General features: G+C 48.5%; 2 protein-coding genes across 2 annotated transcripts; one reads left to right on the top strand and one right to left on the bottom strand.

Moving 5' to 3' along the window:
• The first annotated feature begins 525 nt into the window (after positions 1-525).
• On the top strand, positions 526-2,586 carry LOC123452797 (AAA-ATPase At3g28510-like). Its single transcript, XM_045129514.1, has one exon. It carries the CDS (start codon positions 901-903, stop codon positions 2,425-2,427), a length of 1,527 nt encoding a protein of 508 aa, XP_044985449.1. The 5' UTR covers positions 526-900; the 3' UTR covers positions 2,428-2,586.
• Positions 2,587-6,637: 4,051 nt separating this feature from the next.
• On the bottom strand, positions 6,638-13,078 carry LOC123452796 (putative chloride channel-like protein CLC-g). Its single transcript, XM_045129513.1, has 6 exons — positions 12,759-13,078; positions 12,083-12,283; positions 11,724-11,901; positions 8,673-8,935; positions 7,168-8,572; positions 6,638-7,073 (listed from the first exon to the last, which is right to left on the bottom strand). The coding sequence occupies exons 1-6, from the start codon at positions 12,917-12,919 to the stop codon at positions 6,906-6,908; spliced, it is 2,376 nt and encodes a 791-aa protein (XP_044985448.1). The 5' UTR covers positions 12,920-13,078; the 3' UTR covers positions 6,638-6,905.
• Between the last annotated feature and the right edge of the window lie 7,288 nt (positions 13,079-20,366).

The raw sequence follows: 20,366 nt of genomic DNA, 5'->3' as shown, positions 1-20,366 counted from the left end.
TTAATTCTCATCTATAGGTGAGAATTAACAAATTCGAAAGGAAAAACATGGTATGTAATCCGGGCAAAAGATGACACGAGCGTCGCGTTGATGGAACTACGGTCCCTGTCTAATCTGAATTAATACAACTATACATGCATGGTCTTCAAAGTTCTCTCATTGTAAAAAAAAAAAAAATACCGGTCCCTGTGAAAGTGAGTCACCACCGTCCATCCATCCAGCCAGCTTCCGTCGCGCCATGGCGGCCCGACCGCACTTGAGGAAGACGAGACCAGACGACCTACCCGTACCGGTACACATATATAAGTTTACATGAGTTTTATAAAAAAAATGAATTTTGATTGAAGATTAAAGGAAATGAGAGTTCCATCCTCTTAAAAATCACGAAAAGTGATTAGTTAAAAAGAAAAAAAATTATTAACCTTATGTAACTCTTTATATGTCTACCATTTTTTGCCTATCGTAGCAAAGACGTCGCTACGCGTCCGGAATCTTTCGGCGGCCTATGGCTGGCCGCCGACCCCACCCGCACTCCTCGTGGCCAATCGATCGACCCATCGGCCGCGCACCGCCATGCCCACGTAGTAGTAGGACGCCGCCTCGTCATACGACAGCGACGCCGATCATTTGACGGCACCACGCTCCGGCTCCTTCACGGGTAAGCCAAGCCAACACCCGATCCATGCAACAAGACAAATCGCCGTGTCGACCGCCGGACCGATCACCTTCGCCGCCAAGAAACCCATCGTGAGTCCAGACCAGTCCACCATAAGTAGGGTCGAGGTCTCGGCTTCGGCTCGATCACCACCAGACGCTTGCTTCCATTTCTCTCCAGTCCGGGCGCCGAGAGAACAGAGAAGAGAAGAACACTTCGAGGCCAGGCTACTCCGCCGGAGATCGATGCGAGGGATGGATGGGTCGTCGGGGGTGTGGGGCGGGCTCAACTCCGGCGTGGTGCTGAGCCTCATCGCGGTGCTGTGGACGGTGGTGTGGCAGAACCTGCAGCACCTCCAGCTGCAGCACTTCTTCAAGCGCCACCTCGGCCGCCACGCGCGCCGCCTCGCCGCCCTCGTCGACCCCTACCTCTCCGTCACCATCGCCGAGTACGACGGCGGGAGGATGCGCCGCGCCGAGGCCTACGAGGAGGTCAAGGCGTACCTCGCCGCGTCCACCTCCCGCAGCGCGCGCCACCTCCGCGCCGAGGGCGCCCGCGACGCCGACCGCCTCGTGCTCAGCATGGTCGACGGCGAGGAGGTCGCCGACGCGCTCTTACCCGAGGAGGGCGGCGGCGCCGTGTTCTGGTGGGCGTACTCCCGGCCGCCGCCGCAGCAGGACCGGCGCTGGGGCGGCGGATTCGGCGGAGGAGGCGGGGACGAGGAGAACCGGCGCTTCTACCGGCTCTTCTTCCTCGACCGCCACCGCGACCAGGTCCTCAACGCCTACCTCCCGCGCGTCCGCCGCCAGGGCCGCGCCGTCATGGTCCAGAACCGCCGCCGCAAGCTCTTCACCAACATCTCCACGCACCAGTTCACCGACGGTGGCTACACGCGCTCCGCCTGGACGCACGTGCCGTTCGAGCACCCCAAGACGTTCGCCACGCTCGCCATGGACCCGGCCGCGAAGAAGGAGGTCATGGACGACCTCGACGCCTTCAAGGCCGGCAAGCAGTGGTACGAGCGCGTCGGCAAGGCGTGGAAGCGCGGGTACCTGCTGCACGGCCCGCCGGGGACGGGCAAGTCGGCAATGATCGCCGCCATGGCCAACCACCTGGACTACGACGTGTACGACATCGAGCTCACCTCGGTGCACTCCAACACGGACCTCCGCAAGCTCTTCATCGGCACCACCAGCAAATCCATCATCGTCATCGAGGACATCGACTGCTCCCTCGACCTCACCGGCGCGCGCAACGCCAAGAAGAAGGACGCCGCCCCCGAGGACGACGACAAGGGCAAGGGAGACAAGAAGGGCGCGACCGACGCGACCAGCAAGGTGACGCTGTCGGGCCTGCTCAACTTCATCGACGGGCTGTGGTCGGCGTGCGGCGGCGAGCGGGTGATCGTGTTCACCACCAACCACCTGGAGAAGCTGGACCCGGCGCTCATCCGGAGGGGCCGGATGGACAAGCACATCGAGATGTCCTACTGCCGCGCGCCGGCGTTCGAGTTCCTCGCCAAGGCCTACCTGGGAGTGGAGGAGCACGAGCTGTTCGGGGCCGTGGGCGCGCTGCTGCGTGAGGTGGACATGACGCCGGCGGACGTGGCCGAGAACCTGACGCCCAAGAGCGCGGACGACGACGCGGACTCGTGCCTCAGGGGGCTCGTGGCGGCGCTGGAGAAGGCCAGGGAGGTCAAGGCCAGCAGCGGAGGCCAGGAGAAGCAGCCGGAGGAAGAAGACGGGGGAGTGGTTGCCGTTGACAAGGAGTGATCGATGGAGCGAGTGAGTCAGAGTAGCTCATGCCTATGGGATATCATGATTTCAGACACGTTTTCTCTCTCTATTGGTTATTGGTGGATGACGTTTATTTCTAGCAAGTGATGATGACGCCTAGAAGGCTAGAATAATCAGATTGGAATTTGGCAGAAAGAGAAAGGCTATCGACCAACACCTCTTTTATCGCTGCTCATTTGACATTTATTATTAAGCTTCGGGTAATATCATACTCCCTCCATCCGTTTCAGTTTATAAGTCATGCACGTGTATTAAGGTAGTTAATTTGATCAACTTAATAAGATGCATATATTACAAAAAATATATCATTAGAAACTTTAGATGTTTTTTTTAATGATATAATTTTTATGTTAAATAATATATTTTATATAAATTAAATTGACGACCTAGGTACACGTAAACACCTTATAAACTGTGATGGAGGGAGTACTTGGAATTGCAACCTCCATCACGGTTAAATTTACGTGCTTTTTCAAAATACTCCCTCCTTCACGGGTTAGAAGAAAACAGTTAAACTTGCGTGCGTTTTTAAAATAGACAAGGTTTAACGCGTGAAAACAATTACTTTTATTAATTAGTACTAGTACTACTCATGCATGCGTCCTCTCAATTTGCTGCTCACACATTAGTATTACTCCCTCCGTCACGGTTTAGAAGGCACAGTTAAACTTGCGTGCGTTTTCAAAATAGACAAGATTTAAGGCGCGAAAGCAATTACTCATATTAATTAGTACTAGTACTACTCATGCATGCGCCCTCCCAATTTGCTGCTCACACATTAGTACTAGTATTTTCTCAGTTGATTAGGCGCATTTGCAGCTACATCTCACAACCAATCGATGACTACCTTGGTCCTAGAGATTTTTCAAGCGTGCCTTCTAAACCGTGACGGAGGGAGTAGTATTTTTTTTAGTTGATTAGACGCATTAGCATCTACACCTGCTACATCTCACAACCAATCGATGACTACCTTGGTTCCAGAGTGACGGAGGGAGTAGATAAGGTTTAAGACGCATTGCATTTACTCCTAGCAGCGAATTAGTACTGTCTTCGTCCAAGTGTATAGGGCATGCGCGTAATTCTTGGTTGTCAATTTAACAAGCCAAATATATATTATATGTAGTAAATAATATACATTAGATTCATGTGGAAATGTAGTTTCTGAATATGTAATTTTTATCACATATAATATATATTTAGTTAGTTAAATTGATAACCTAGAACTACGCGCATGCCCTAGACACTTAGACGGAGGTAGTACTCCGTTGTACTACTATTTTTACATACATGCCTAGTGTGAATGCTAATTTTTAACTCATTTCACAGTCAATCAATAACCACCTAGGTTTTAAAAAAATTACATTCACGCTTTCTAAATCATGACGGAGTATAAAAAATCGTTGATGTGTCACCAAATTAAAGAAGAGAGAAGATGATAATATCATAAATAAATACGGTACTGTAATAAAGCACACGCTACGATAAAAATTAATACAATCTGATCTCGGGCGTAGGCTACGATAAAAATTAATGCAATCTGATCCCGTGCGGGCTGCGCGTCATTGCTATCCCAGGCTTCTTTCTTTTCCAGAACTTCTCCTCCCCCACTATTCCACCTAGCACCTCCGAAGAGCTTTTACACCGGACTTATATAACTTCTTAAACGTATATAACTTCTTAAACGTCTATGTACGCGCCTAACCTTTATGTTTGTTTTATATCCTTATTATCATTTTTGTTCTCGCAGCCACATTTCTTATTTTTTTATATATGTCCGATTATTTGTACGTGATTAGTAAAAAAGAAGATAGAAAAAGAAAAAAAAAATAAGAAAAAAGAAAAGGTGGTCGCGTCCTACGTGACGTACTGACCGGGCGTGTTCGGACGCGTTCGCGAGCGCTCATATCATCCTCAGATTTGAAATGGTATGTGGGTGCCGGTTAGTCCGAACGTTTAGGAAGAAAGTGAAGGGTTCGATTGGGTCAAAAAAAATTAACCGAACAATGACCGAGAGTGCGTTTTAGAGGTTTGATGAGGATGCACAGGTCCGGTTGTAGATGCTCTAATGAAGGCTGAATTTAAAACGTTCAAAATTAATGGAACTTTTGAGTTTCAATATTTTTTTAGAAAAATAAACATATATCTATAGCGACATAATGTACATGTGTGAGATCAAAATACGTTGAATTGAGAGCCGGATAAAAAAAGTTAAATATGTGGCGTTTTAGCATATGTTTTGTTCATTCTCAAAATCCTTAATTTCGGGGGGTTTTGTGCATCTCGCAATTCAATATATCCCATCCTGAATTTTACACACATACACATTACATCCTTATGTATACATGTCTAACTTTTTAAGAACCTTCTTAAACTGAAAAGGTTGAATTTTGAATTTGTCAAAATTAAGGCCTCGAGGGAGCTTGGTGTAAAATGCTCTACTCATTAAGCTTGCATAGATCGACTTGGTTTGTATTTCTCAAAAAACGAAGAAAAGACTAGGGTAAAAGGAAAGAAGAAAATAATGTTGATTCATATTACAATCACTTTAGCAAGTCACTGAACGAACATCCAAACGTCATCATCTCCACCTGACACGATATGTTCTACACAGATGCAAGTTTAGGGCATCCCCAACGCAGCAACATCACCATAATTATTCTGCAACAACATCTTTGGAAAGAACACACTCGTGTCAACATCTCCAATTCCAACTTGACACAACAAGAACAAGGACTTTCATTTTAGAGGAAAAAGTCTAATTTAAACCTAGAACTTGTATTGGTCGAGCGAAATGAACCCCAAGTCAAAATTCCGGTCGATTGTACCCTTTAATTCTGGTCTAAATCGAACTCTTGCATCGTGTCAACTGGGATTCAGCATATGGACCGGCCCGTTTTATTTTTTTTTTGTTCAAAAAATATTCCAACAGGCCCACACCGTGCTCCCCGCTGGACGGTCCCGCTTAATTTTTCCATATGCATGTGTTTCACACACCTGGACCGGTTCATTTGTTGTGTCAAGATCGCAAGATTAACAAAGCGAAATAAGGGTGACACCGCTCTGACTCGAACCTATGACTTCATAGAGGAAAACGCGTTACAATAGCCACTGTGACCGATAAATTATTGTGTCACAATTGCAGCACAATCCTAGAAGTAATATACGATAGCGGCAAAACTTAAACAACAGTTCAAAAAAATTCAATGTGAGTAGTCAAACCGAGGACCTCCTGGGATTACCTATATAACATAGCAAGAAAACTTAAATTCAAATCATTATTGGTAAAAGCAAACATTTTAAAAAGGAACAAAATGAAAACAAGAACATTTTTCAAAAATACGAAGAATTCCTTAAATATGCAGAACATTTAAAAACAGTTTTGAATTGCAGGAACACGAATATTTTGAACGCAAGAACATTTTTGACAATTTCTAAACTTTTCCGAAATACGGACATTTTTTAAATTAAAAAATGTCAAAAATTTGGACATGTAGTTTTGAAAGCGCAAACATTTTTCTGAAAAATTGGACACATTCTCGTGAAACAAAAGAAACAGGAAGACGAAAACATTGTTGAAAATTTGGACACGTTGTTTTGAAAGCGCGGACATTTTTCAGAAAGCACGAATTGTTCTGAAGAATTGGAAACGTTGTTCTGAAAGCGCGGATATTTTTCAGAAATATGAAAGTTTTTTCAAATTACGAAATTATGTTGAAAAACTTGAACGTTTTTTGAAATAGACAAACAGTTTTTTTAAAACACGGTCATTTTTTAAAAATGAAGACAAACACACATAAAAAAATATAAAATATAAAATAGAAATAGAAAACAAAAAAAAAGAAAAGAAAAGAACCAACGAATTAGGTTGCTGCGCTCGAAGTAATCAGCGAACTAGACGGGCGTATACTTTTCCCCGCACGTAGCCAACCAACTCTGTCCGGTTGTCCGGAAAAAACAATCTCAACCGTCTTTTGCAATCTCGATTTGATAAACAATCTCAAGTTTAATTTAGACTAAAATTACATAGTTCAGGATACAATCGACAGGGATTTTGATTTTGAGATTCATATCGCCAAACCTCTATGAGTTCGGAGTTTAAAATAGATTTTTCCAGTCTTAGAACTAGATCTGAAAATGGCCCATGAGCTGACACGTTACACACGACAAGTCACGTGTTCCACAATAATTAAGTTCCGGAAAGGACATCTTCCTGTCGTTAATAATGTACACAAAGAACTGCGGTGTAAGACGTGGCAAATCGAACGGATATACACTGACCACCACTCTGTTTTCGGGAGCAAATATACAAGTAACGAATCAAGATAATAATAAGATGAGAAAAAGAAAACAGTGTTTTTGGAATTATTTCTTCACAGGTGCGCAAAAATTGATCCTCACCCCAAACATTCTGCCAGCAGAATGCGGGTAGTAATATTTACGTTTGTTTTTATGCTTCAGCCGCAGTTGGCGAGCCGCACGATGAGGTCGCGGAAGTACTTGCCGACGGCGGCCTTGTGCCACCGGAGCCGCTTCCACCGGCCTCCGAGCAGCACGGGGTGCAGCCCCAGGATGTGCTCCGGCATGAAGTCGTGCCTCGTCAGGATCCCGACCACCGGCGACCTCTGCATGCATGCAGTTTGTAGAAGATCAGTTACTCTGACAACACAATGGGCAAATTCCATGGCTGCCTGCCTGAGCAAATGTTGGAGTACTTACGTCGCATGCCTTGGGCACGACGAGGAGGTGGCGCAGTCCGACCTCGCGGAAGAGGACGAGGGCCTTGGCCAGCGACATGGTCTCCACCACGGTGTATGGCGACGCGTTGGTGAAGGGGTGCAGGTCGATGTACATCTCCATCTCCTCCGGCGACAGCTCCACGCCGTCCACCGTGTCCTGCTTGCCAGAGCCGCGCTTGTCGAAGTCCTGCGCCTCGAACCTCGCCGCGATGTTGTACTCCTTGGGGTACCGCTCCTGCGCGGGGAGGAACTCCCGCTTCCTGAGGAGCACGAGGAGGTGCGCCCTGAGCACCAGGCCGTAGAGCACGGGCGCCGTCGCGAACGGCGGCTCGTCGATGACCGGGAACGCGTGGTGTCCCGTGGTCCGGAGCACGTGCATGATGTGGCCGACCTTCTCCACGCCGTTGAAGCTCCGCAGCGGGCCGACCACCACGTCGCCCACGCTGAGCTGCCGCATGTAGGGCTCGGCGTGGCCGTCGAGGTAGGGCAGGCCCTTGAGGCGCACGATGAGGTCGTAGATGCTGGCGTTGAAGGAGTCGGCGACGGTCTTGGAGATGAGCAGGACGAGCATGACAAGCGGCAGGAGGAGCAGGTTGTTGGTGAGCTCCACGATGATGACGCACACGGACACCGTCATCCGGAGCGTGCCGCCGAGGAAGGACGCCGAGCCGAGGATGGCCACCAGGCCGTGGTCGAGGTTGGAATGTCTGCCCAGCAGCATGGCCACCAGGCGGCCGTACGTGGCGCCGGTGAGGATGATGGGGACGAAGAGCCCCGACGGCGCCACCACGCCGTAGCTGAGCACGCCGAGCACGTAGGAGGCGAGGAAGAAGGCGAGCATGGAGCCCGGGTGGTAGACGTCGTTGGTGCCGGTGGCGTAGAGGTTGCGGATGGCGTCGTCGTTGATGTTGAGCATGAGGCTGGCCAGGTCGTTGTAGTGGTCCGGCGGGCAGTGGAACCGCCGGAACTTGTTGAGGGAGCCGCAGGTGGCATTGGGCTCCGCGGGGCACGGCCGGCACGGCGCGAACCACGGCAGGCCGAACACACAGCACGACGTCAGGACGGAGACGGCCGCCGCCAGCAGCAGCTTGTGCGCGCGGCCTCGCTCGTTGATGACGCTGTAGACGCGGAGGACCTGAATCATGAGGAAGTTGTAGAAGGCGCCGAGGACGGCGCCGATGACGCCGATGAGGACGACGATGGGGATGTCCTTGAGGTGGTACGTCATGAGGTCCTCGAAGAGGGTGCTCACGTCGTACATGATGAGCCCGCCCTTGCCGAACATCCCGCACCGCCCCGTCCCGCACAGCTCCACGAACAGCCGCAGCACCACCGCCACCACCGCCGTCGTGAAGAAGGAACGCCAGATCAGCGCGCTCCGCCACCTTCATTCATTCATTCAAATTCCCCATTTCATTTCATTTCATTCTTCAGTACGTAGCTCGAAGATGGTTAACTAATTCGACGTCTCTTTGGAGTACGTACCACGAGGAGAGGGACTCGAGGGCGAAGAGGACGCCGCCGACTGGTGCGCGGAACGCGGCGCTGACACCGGCGCCGGCGCCGATGGTGACGAGGTCGCGGCGGTCGCGGTCGTTCTTGAAGTAGCGTAGCCAGCGCCAGGTGAGGCCGTACCTGCGCGACCCGCCCTGGCCGAAGATGGCGGCTATGCACGCGCCCGTGTGCACCATCGGCCCGGCCTTGCCGACGTGCAGCGACGATGACACGGCGGCTATGTTGCCGATGACCTGCACGCACGGGTCGATGGGACTTCAGTTCCAACCAAAAAAAAACGTAAGAGTAAAATTCATAAAAATGTAATGCTGCGGGAGCAGTGTTTTTTTCTTTCTTTTTTGCCAGAAGAGCATGGTGTTATTATCTATTACTCCGTATTATTATTCTCAAAATCAATAAATATGTTATAAAAATTCATCAGAAATACAAATCACCTCAAAATTACATCAGAGTGTCTAAACCACCGAACAATCGCAACCGCCACTAGAACGAGACGTGTATGCGCTGTTGTCGCCGCTCCCCTATCAGTGGCGGCTTGCTCTTGTCAACCAGAACCGAAAAGTTTTATGCATATACCCCCAAGGACCAGCATCTAGTCATCACCGTAAGTGGCGAAGCCACATATTAGCTGGGTGGTCAATTGACTACCCACCGTTTTTGTAAAATCAACACATACATGTATAAATCTTGGCAACAATTAATGTAAATTGACATATTTGTCTATATAACTTTAAATTGACTACACAAGTCTGGCACCATCACTGGTCACGTTGAACATTGGGATAGATCTGAACCAACTGAATCTTGATGTCGCGCTCACAACGGGGAACCCTGACCTTGCGGCCCTAAGAAGCAGTGTTGTTTTCATAATTTTGTCATGTGAGTATTGTTGTTCTACAGCAGAAAAGTAATGAAATTTTTTGGATTCACTATACGCTCCAATTCAGTGTGTCAAACACAAATTGGCATTTTTTTTCATTATTTAGAATCGGTTAGGATGAGTATTTCTTCTTCTTTTTGAACATTACATATGGGACTCATTAAAAAAACATTATGGGACCAACTACTCCCGTCGCTTACAAATACTCCTCCGTCTGGAATTACTTGTCATCAAAATAAAAAGAAATAAATGTATCTAGAACTAAAATATGTCTAGAAATCATCCATTCCTATGACAAGTAATACCTGACGGAGAGAGTATAAGATATTCTAACTTTTTATCTAATCTGAAGTATATAGATAGGTTTCAATGTGTGTTTAATTATTAGTCAGTGTGTAGCTTATATTAAAACATCCTAAACAAATATTTATGAACGGCAGAAGTATATGTCAGTCACGTGAAGAATGATTGGTTGATTAATTTGTTCCCATTTGGATTTCCATCCAACATTTAATAGTTCGCCTTCCTTCGACCAGTTTTTTTTCCTTCATCTTAATTCAACACTGCCCGAACGATCTATTGATGTGACGTGTGGCTGGATTCCCACTCACGCCTCCTCGTCGTCTCCGTCGTGCTGTCATTGCCCTGCCCTTCTTCAATACCCCCTCTCCAATCATTCTTCCTCTCTAGACCGGTAGCCCACCCATACATTGACCCGTCGCCTCCCCCCCTATCGGGTATGACTCTTCCGAGTGTTCCCCACCTCCAACTCGTTCTTGGATCGGTATGATCGGCGCTCTCGCGCCTCGACGTTGTTTGGGTAATGAAAATCAATTATGTGTGCTGTATAATATAATAATCATACATTTTGTACTACAATGTTCAATTTAGGGGTCGAAGCGGACGAGTGACTAACGGGTGCTCCCTCCTCCTTCAACTACTCTTTGAAGAGGAGCTTGGGTCAGCGCCAGTGGCGACGACAACCTCAGGTGTGGTGATGATTGCCGCTACCTCCGCCGTGATTTGGGCCCTTGGACCGTCGGAGAGTTGTGTGTATTACATGGGACCAGGGTGCACCATCTTGCAGTATGTGGGTCTAGTTGGGGTTAATTCTTTAACCTTTTCTATGGAAATATTTGATTATATGAGAAGGGTTAGAATGCTCTTAGGGTCAGTTATTTTGAACGGCTATAAAAATAAGTTGCCTCTTCACGGCTTAAAAAATAAGTTGTTATAAAAAATTGTTGAGGCTTTTAATTAGTTATTCAATAACTTGTTCATAAGCCTTAATGAATCAAAAATCCGGCCTATAGAAAAACTAAAGGGTAAACAACTTATTAATAAACCGAGAAAAGAACTACTTCCTCTGTACCACAATATTTGTTGTTGGAGAGAATTAGTCTAGTTCTCCCCAACAACAAATATTTAGGAACAGAGGGAGTAGGTCTCATCTTGATAAGACTTAATCAAATCACATCTTACTCATATGCCGCTTGATTTTCATGAAAATTCATACAATATTTTTAATACTTTGTGTTGATTATTTAAGTGATGTGCGAAAGTTGGCAAACCGATAATAAAAAATCATCCTAACATTTGAACTGAAACGTCTCATGAGGTGGTCGGGCGGACGGATGACTCGATCCCAAACCAAGCAAACCATGTCTGTCCTCTTCCCTGTCACTTTCAGTGAGATAGATAAAGATGTGGCGATTCCAGCCCTAATAATTGATCGATTTCTATATTTCTATACTCTACACACCCAATAACCCAATGAGACAAGCCACGTCGGTGTAGAGTAAACGGATGACCAGATCCGAACGAAAATTAAAGAATATATAATGCTAGTACTACCACTAATTGATAGCGTCCTTTGACGACAAGGAAGGAGCAGTAATTATTTTTGGCCACATGGATCATAAACAATGGTGGGAACCTGCACGATCATTCTTCTGATGGTGCGGGATTTGGAATTGATGATGTCTCCTTTTATTTTGTTTTTTTGGATAAACCCGGTCCAGTGCAGAGGTGGATCATTGAGGAGGAGGCAGCGGACGTGGGTGTGTGGACGGATCATGCGCTCGTCCCGTGGACGAATTGAAGAGATGGATGAGGGTGTCGAGGGTCTGTGGACCACGCACCTTGACAGCGAGGGTCCTGAGCGAGAAGATGTTGGGGGCGTCCACGCCGTTGAGGTAGGCCTTCACCTCCGGGATCCCCGACCCGCCGGCCGCCGGCGACACCGATGCCGTGATCGCCGTCGCGAGCAGCAGCAGCGCCAGGTTCGCGCCGGCGAACACCCAGAAGGCCGTCCAGTAGCTGCAGAGCAAGCGAGATCTCGGAGAGTCAGTCCGTCAGTCCGTCAGACAGACACATGGTGATCGAACCTGAATGGAATATTATTGCCCACAGTAGAGACAGGCAGACAAACAAACATGCATACAGAAGAAGAACATGCTCTGCAAAAACACACAAGAACTATTATTACATTTATTTATACCTGCTGGACTCCATGAGGGAGGAGACGGCGGCGTGCTTGAATCCGGCGACGTTCTCGACGGCGAGGTTGATGAGGAAGCCGACGACGCCGGTGATGACGCCGATGGCGAAGCAGAAGGTCCATTTGAGCACCACGTACCGCACCTGGTCCGCCTTGGCCCTCGTCCTCCAGTTCTGGTCGAACAGGTCGTTCTCGATGATCCTGCAACGCCATTTATGTTCAGCAGGAAGCTTGGCAGGTAGACGAAAATGCCAGGTGGAGCAAAGAGTATGGGCTATGGACCGTGACCCAACCCCAACGGAGGAAAACAAAAGGAGAGAGGCGCGCTAGATTCTTGATGATAAGACAAGAGGAACCACACAGGACACAGAACATCACACATGTCAATCCAACAACTGGGGGCACAAAACAAGAGAGGTTGTTGAGAGCACGATTGGATCCATCCGATGAAGAGATCCAAGGTAGATAGATGCTGGGCCGGTTCTTGAAGACAAGCCGCGCACGCAATTGAACCAAATCAACGGAAGGGGATGAGAGCCAGAATGACAGGCCACGAGCTCAGGAGGCGACTAGCTGGATATATCAATGGAGAACTCCGACATGGAAGCATGAAGAGGTGGTCTAGTCCAGTAGAGAGGGTGATGAACACAGCGGGAGGTTGGGGTTGACTGCTTACTCGTAGTCGAGGCTCTCGATGGGGCAGGCCTTGGAGCCGACCATGGCCACCTGGGAGATGTTGTTGGTGGCGCTGCGGTGGAGAAGGGGCCGCGTGAGGGGCGGCCGCTGCTCGTCGTCCTCCGTGATGAGGTCCTCCCGCGGAGGAGCCGTGGACGCCATGGCCAGCGTGGAGGAGCTTGCAATTGCAGTTGCAGCTGCAGCTGCAGAGGAGGTGGACCGGGACAGAACGGAGGTGGTTTAACTAGGAGGGAGCCAGGAGTCCAGGAGGGAGGACGGAGGGTGATTGGCACTGGCAGAGCAGGAGTATGTATTTTTTTTTAGGGGAAAAGACAGTAGGACTCAGAGGAAAAAAGAGTTACTTATTATAGGATCAGCAGCATCAGGGAGAGCTTATGTTATTCAAGAGAGAAAAACAAAAGGCGAAAGGCGTAAGAAAAGATAAGCTGACTGGTCATCGTCTACGGGTAGATCGGCAGCTTTGTGTCTTTTTTTTTAGGCCAACTTTACCGTGCGATTCCAAACATACGTCCATTTTGTCCGGATTCTGTCCGTTTAGGTAAGACGATGGAGTCATATTCGGGCCTGTTCTGCGATGCGGTGGTCGTGCGTCCAGCACACGACCGCATCATTTGGCCTCAACTTGTCCGCCTTAAAAAAAACAACTTTTCAAATACCAGCGGCCTAGTTCACGCCAACGGTCCTAGTTCATGCCGACAACACAGCCAGCGGCCTACACGTCCTCGTCGTCAACAAAGCCAGCGACTGGCAACACAGCCAGCCTCCAAAATAAATAGTTTTGTTCGCCGACAACACAGTCAACCAGTGGTCCGCGACTGGCAGTGCGGAGACCGGGCGACCGACAAGCCTGTGCTCGCCGGGCCGATGGCCGCCGCAGAGAAACCGACCGGACGACAAATGCCAAGCATGAGGAGGACGTGCGCTTTGTTGATGATGACCTCCTTCTCCTCGACCTCGGCCTTGCGCCGCGCGGCCTCCATCGTACCACGCTCGGCAGCGAACTTGCGCGTGGCGGCGTTGTCTTTCATGACCGCCCTCTGGTTTCTCCTCTTCGCCGATTCCGCGTCCAACTTGACGATCTCCTCCGGCGTGCACTCCGCCCGCGGCTTCCTTGGTGCCTTGGCCTTCTTCTTTTTGACCATTCCGGGCGGGTCGACGGTCGGGCCGTCGGAATTCGGCTGGGCATCGGCCATGGACGGGGGAGAGAGGGGGACGGCGGGACGTGGGACGGTTTGGGGGGAAATGGCGCCAAAAGGGAGGCGGGGGGGGGGGGGGGGGGGTCCTTTGTGCCACCGACACGCGGGGCAAGGGCGGACAAGCGCGTGCGACCCGCCCGTCCGCGCGTTGTCCGTTTCATTCAAAATCAACACAAAGTTGGGCCGGGGATGGATCGAAAGCGGATACAAAACGGACGAAAGCCCGTTTGCTTTCGCGTGCTGAGCCGTTTGCCTCGTTCGTTTTACCCAAAACGAACGCATGTGGAAAGAATGAGGTCGTGGGGTGGAGATGGCCTTATAACCGCAGGCATTGGAGGACGTTCTCGGCAAAGTTGTTGAGGCTCCTCGTGCTGAGTCGGCTGTTGGGAAATCCTTGTACGCCGTGAGCGACAGAGACGGCGGCGAACGGAACGGGGATTCTGAGAAGGCGTCACAGACACAGATAGCGTGCGTCGGTCGCCGGTTTGATGCATGTGACGTGACGGCTGGGATGGGATGGGATGGATGCCAACGCCCTCTCGCGGGCCGAGGAGCCAAGCATGTTTGCCGGTTTGGACGAGTGACTGTAAAATGTCGCGGGTCTTGAGCTTCTCTGTTGCTTTCTCTCCTCGTAAATGGACCATCAAAACCATTAGGATGTTGAGCAGTTTATCACATTTATTAGGAAAGTTGTTCATGCGTTGCAATGGAATAATCAGCAAAATATGAGAGCAATTTCAACGAGGCGATTCATTTCATCCATCGTCGTTTGTTTGGATCCGTGCGGATAAAAAGTTGACCCAACACGTCGACCCTACCGAACGCGCGTCTGTTTTTGTCCGCGTGCCGACTCATTCCTTGCTCAATTTTGAGTCTGGTTTGCGTTGGCGCGGACACGCACGATGCGTGCCTACTCCCCTTCGTGGCCCGCAAGTCGACGGCAAAGCGGTCATTTTTTTCCTCAATTTTCTTCAAACCCTCCCGCTGCCTCCGGCGCCCGCTCCCACCACCATGGACGATGACCTCGAGGCCGCCGCCGCCATCGCCTCCATGGCCTCCGACGAAACTAGAGGTAAGGCATGCGCCTCCCGCAAGGCCGCCGCGCCGCCCAAGAAAAGAAGAAGGAGTTGACGCCCGAGGAGCGGACCGTGGACTCGACCAAGAGGAAGGACCGGAGGCACGCGCAGGATGCAAGGGGCGAGGCAGCTATCGCCGTCGCCATCACCGCCGCCGCGCAGCAAGAAGACACTAATGCCCGGGTGAAGGCGACAAGGAGGGAGGCCTTGTTGTACCTAGGGGTAAACCCTAGCCAACACGGACTTGTCAATGCCGCCATTGCCGCGGCCGCGACCAGCATGAGCTCGTCAGCATATCCTTGAATGATGCTGTTGGAGTCGCCGCGCGCGCCTTGCGCGCAGCCAATTCCCGGCTTCCACGTCTACCCGCAAGGCAGACGCTTCTTCGAGGAATGCTCGCTGGAGGTGAGCATCGCGGCCCCTTCCACTGCCGCGTCGGCGACCATCGACCTCAACGCCATGTCGGTGGCACGCGGATCATCGTCCGGAGGCATGAGGAAATGCCACCACGAGATGCCAGCTGACATGCTCACCGGCGCCTGCAATCTGTTCTACGGAATGTCGGCGGCCGTTGACGATGACAGGGCCTACCGTTTCCTCGAGAACATGATCTTCGTCGGCTGGTGCGTACGATCTCGATGAGACCCAAAGCCAGGATGGTCGAGCGCCGTTCACGCAAGCCACCAATGATCCACATGACGCCTTCATGCAAGATCAGGTCGGCCTAGACAGCTTCCCGCTCGACCATGAGTTCTCGGAGGACTACGGTCTTGAGGAGGAGGATGATGACATGGACATCGAGGGGAGCCTTTCTTCGAGGAGGAGCTCGCCAACCGAACTGCTGCCGGGGCGAAGCCAAAGCGCAAGAGCAAGCGAACGAAGGCATACACGCCGGCCGAGGACAAGCTCCTTTGTGAGTGTTGGAGGGACAATGGGCAAGACCCGAAGGTCGGCGCCGAACAAAAATGGTGAGCCTTATGGACTCGTGTTCATGGTGAGTTCCATGAGCGCAAGAAGTTTCCCTCATACCAATATATGCCGGCATGAACTCTTGGGTGTTGGGATGGAGGCATTTTTAATCTAAATGTGTGGACATAAAATGGATCGCCCGCGTTGGCGCACGACCGACCCAAAAAGAAAAGCGGGCAGACAGGAGCGGGCGGCCGACTCAAATGGACAAAAAACGAAAAAAAATCGTCGTCTGTTTGGATCATCCGGTTGAAGTTGCTTTGAAATATTAAATATTTTTATGAATTCAAACTACAAGAAAATAAAATTACCTACCAATTATATCAGTATGATTAAAACATGTAAATTTTGTTTTATCTCATATAAATAATACACACTGGATTAATTATACTAATGATTTGTACGTGGATGCTCAAAGCCTTGTGAATACATATATATACAGTGATGGTTTTGGATCCCAGGCAGCCCAGGCGACAGATCCATTTGCTTTGTTGACTGTAGCAAATCATGTAATGATTTGCTACAGTCAACAAAGGCTAGCTGGGCCTTGGCCTAGTTCGTCCTGGGCTTCCCCAAATCTTAAATCTGTCAATGTATACTTATAAATAAATCATGGACCAAGAAACATAAAGTTTAGAACTGTCTTTAAACACAAAAGAATTATGTTAAAATAGCAATGAGAATTTTAGTTTGTTCTACATCGGATAGACCTACGATGGACCATATGCGAGTATGTATTTACTTTCCAAGCCTCTCCCACGAAATTCAGTTTAAGTATCTCTTAAGTCCTTTAATTTAATTATCCCCGCCCATTTAAATATTTATGAAGCCCCCTCCCACAATCCTTCCTTTTTTAAATCATCCCACCCATTTACCACAATTGGTCCTTTAATTAGTCCATCTCTTAATTAGCTCACCCAAAATCCTTTCTTTTATCAGCCCACCTTTTAATTATCTTGCCCTAAATTCTGGTTTGATTAGCGAATCCTTTATTCTTAAATAGTTGCAATCCACTACCTATTTTTTCTCTTCATATAACTATGTCACATCATCAAGTCATGCATGTGGTTATAAGTTGTTAGGACATATTTCTTCTTAAGTGGTTTTGGTGATTGATGACAATGTCTGTGCAGACTAATCGTGTGCATTGAGCATTTCAGATAATTCATGACTAGGCACAAGACGGTTCAGTGCCCCTCGGAGTCTATCAAAGACGGTTTCTTTCTACGTTTCTTTTTGGTGGATTTGAGTCGTAGGAAAGCCGTACTATTAAGACGGGGTCCGCTTCGGAAAGGTTAGAGTGGAATCAACACATACACAATTCTATTGCACCACCTTTCCCTCGCTTCAATGGAGCTCCACTTTGTTTCTCCCTGTCGTGCAAAGGACCAGCGGTAGTACCATTGGTGCTAGCGGTAGTACCGCTCTCTGGGCGGTAGTAGTTTTTTACTACGGCTCTCTCGGACTTTTGCACAACCGCAGCCTCAGCAGTGGTAGACACAGAAAGTAATTTTTTCCCCACTATATAAAGGGGTCTTCTTCCCCAAGAAGGTTACCTCTTACCTCCCCAAGCTCCATTGTTTCTCCAAAGCTCATTTTCGCCCGATCTCTCTCCCTAGCCATCTTGTTGATTTCCTAGGGATTGGTTAAAAAGACCCTGATCTACACTTCCACCAAGAGATATTTGATTCCCCCCACTAACCCCTTGCGGATCTTGTTACTCCTGGGTGTTTGAGCACCCTAGATGGTTGAGGTCACCTCGGAGCCACATTCCATTGTGGTGAAGCTCCATGGTCTTGTTGGGAGCCTCCAAGCTATATGTGGAGATTGCCCCAACCTTGTTTGTAAAGGTCCAGTCGCCGCCTTCAAGGGCACCACTAGTGGAATCACGACATCTCGCATTGTGTGAGGGCGTGAGGAGAATACGGTGGCCCTAGTGGCTTCTTGGGGAGCATTGTGTCTCCACACCGCTCCAATGGTGACGTATGTTGTGTCAAAGGGAAGGAACTTCGGTAACACATCCTCGTCTCCACCGGTTTCACTTGTGGTTATCTCTTACCTTTACTTTGTCCTTATTATTGTTGTGGTGTATTCCTCGCTTGCATTTGGTGTTGTTGTAGTTAGCATCATATAGATTGCTCATTGATATGTCCATTTTTCATCATGCTTTTATGTTGATATTTATCGCTTTATGGGCTGTTATTACACTTCACGGTACAATACTTATGCCTTTTCTCTCTTATTTTACAAGGTTTACATGAAGAGGGAGAATGCCGGCAGCTGGAATTCTGGCCTAAAAAAGGAGCAAGTTTGAGATACCTATTCCGCGCAACTCCAAAAGCCATGAAAATCAACGAGGAATTATTTTGGAATTTATAAAAAATACTAGGTGGAAGAAGCGCCAGATGGGAGCCACCAGGAGGCCACAAGCCTGCTAGGCGCGACCTACCCCGTGGCCGCGCCTAGGGGGCTTGTGGGCTCCCTGTTGGCCCTCTGGCTCTCCTCTTTTGCTATAAGAAGGGTTTCGTTCCAGAAAAAAAATCAAGAAGAGGCTATTGGGAGGAATCGCCGCCGCCACGAGGCGGAACTTGAGCAGAACCAATCTAGAGCTCCGACAGGGTCGTCCTGCCGGGGAAACTTTCCTCCCGGAGGGGGAAATCGTCGTCATCGTTATAACCAACACTCCTCTCATCGGAGGGGACTCATCACCATCAACATCTTCATCAGCACCATCTTATCTCCAAACCCTAGTTCATCTCTTGTAACCAATCTTCGTCTCGCGACTCCGATTGGTACTTGTAAGGTTGTTAGTAGTGTTAATTATTGTTTGTAGTTGATGCTAGTTGGATTATTCGGTGGAAGATTATATGTTCAGATCCTTGATGCTATTCAATACCTCTCTGGTCATGAATATTATTATGCTTTGTGAGTAGTCACTTTTGTTCCAAAGGACATGGGATAAGTCATGATATAAGTAGTCATGTGAATTTGGTATTCGTTCGATATTTTGATGCGGTGTATGTTGTTTTTCCTCTAGTGGTGTTATGTGAACGTCGACTACATAACACTTCACCATTATTTGGGCCTAGAGGAAGGCATTGTGAAGTAGTAAGTAGATGATGGGTTGCTAGAGTGACAGAAGCTTAAACCCTAGTTTATGCGTTGCTTTGTAAGGGGCTGATTTGGATCCACTAGTTTAATGCTATGGTTAGACTTTGTCTTAATTCTTCCTTCGTAGTTGCGGATGCTTACGAGAGGGGTTAATCATAAGTGGGATGTTTGTCCAAGTAAGGGCAGCACCCAAGAACCGATCCACCCACATATCAAACTACCAAAGTAGCGAACGCGAATCATATGAACATGATGAAAACTAGCTTGACAGAAATTCCCGTGTGTCCTCGGGAGCGCTTTACCTCCTATAAGAGTTTGTCCAGGCTTGTCCCTTGCTACAAAAGGGTTTGGGCCACTTTTCTGCACCTTTGTTACTATTGTTACTTGCTACTTGCTATGAATCATCTTATCACACAACTATCTGTTACCGATAATTTCAATGCTTGCAGAGAATACCTTGCTGAAAACCACTTGTCAGATTCTTCTGCTCCTCGTTAGGTTCGACACTCTTACTTATCGAAAGGACTACGATAGATCCCCTACACTTGTGGGTCATCAAGACTCTTTTCTGGCGCCTTTGCCGGGGAGTGAAGCGCCTTTGGTAAGGAAACATTTATATAGTGTGCTGAAATTTATTGTCACTTGTTACTATGGAAACTAATCCTTTGAGGAGCTTGTTCGGGGTATCTTCAAATCGAACGGAAGCACAAGGAGTTGCTCCTCAACCTTTTGCACCTACTGAAAATATTTGCTATGAATTTCCTTCGGGTATGCTTGAGAAACTGCTGGCTAATCCTTTTACATGAGATGGAACATCACATCCCGACTTGCATCTAATCTATGTAGATGAAGTTTGTGGTTTATTTAAGCTTGCAGGTTTGCCCGAGGATGAGGTCAAGAAGAAGGTCTTTCCCTTATCTTTGAGGGATAAAGCATTGACATGGTATATGCTATGTGATGATACTGGATCATGAAACTACAACCGATTGAAATTGGAATTTCATCAAAAGTTTTATCCTATGCATTTGGTACATCGTGATCGGAATTATATTTATAATTTTTGGCCTCGTGATAGAGAAAGTATCTCTCAAGCTTGGGGGAGGATTAAATCAATGTTATATTCATGCCCCAACCATGAGCTCTCGAGAGAAATTATCATTCGGAACTTCTATGCTCGGCTTTCTCATGATAATCGCACCATGCTTGGCACTTCTTGTACCGGTTCTTTTATGAAGA

The sequence above is a fragment of the Hordeum vulgare genome, chromosome 5H, assembly GCF_904849725.1.
Source record: "Hordeum vulgare subsp. vulgare chromosome 5H, MorexV3_pseudomolecules_assembly, whole genome shotgun sequence".
NCBI classification, from domain to species: domain Eukaryota; kingdom Viridiplantae; phylum Streptophyta; class Magnoliopsida; order Poales; family Poaceae; genus Hordeum; species Hordeum vulgare.
Note: the sequence above shows the minus strand (reverse complement) of the source record. Positions and strands in the feature narration are given on the sequence as shown.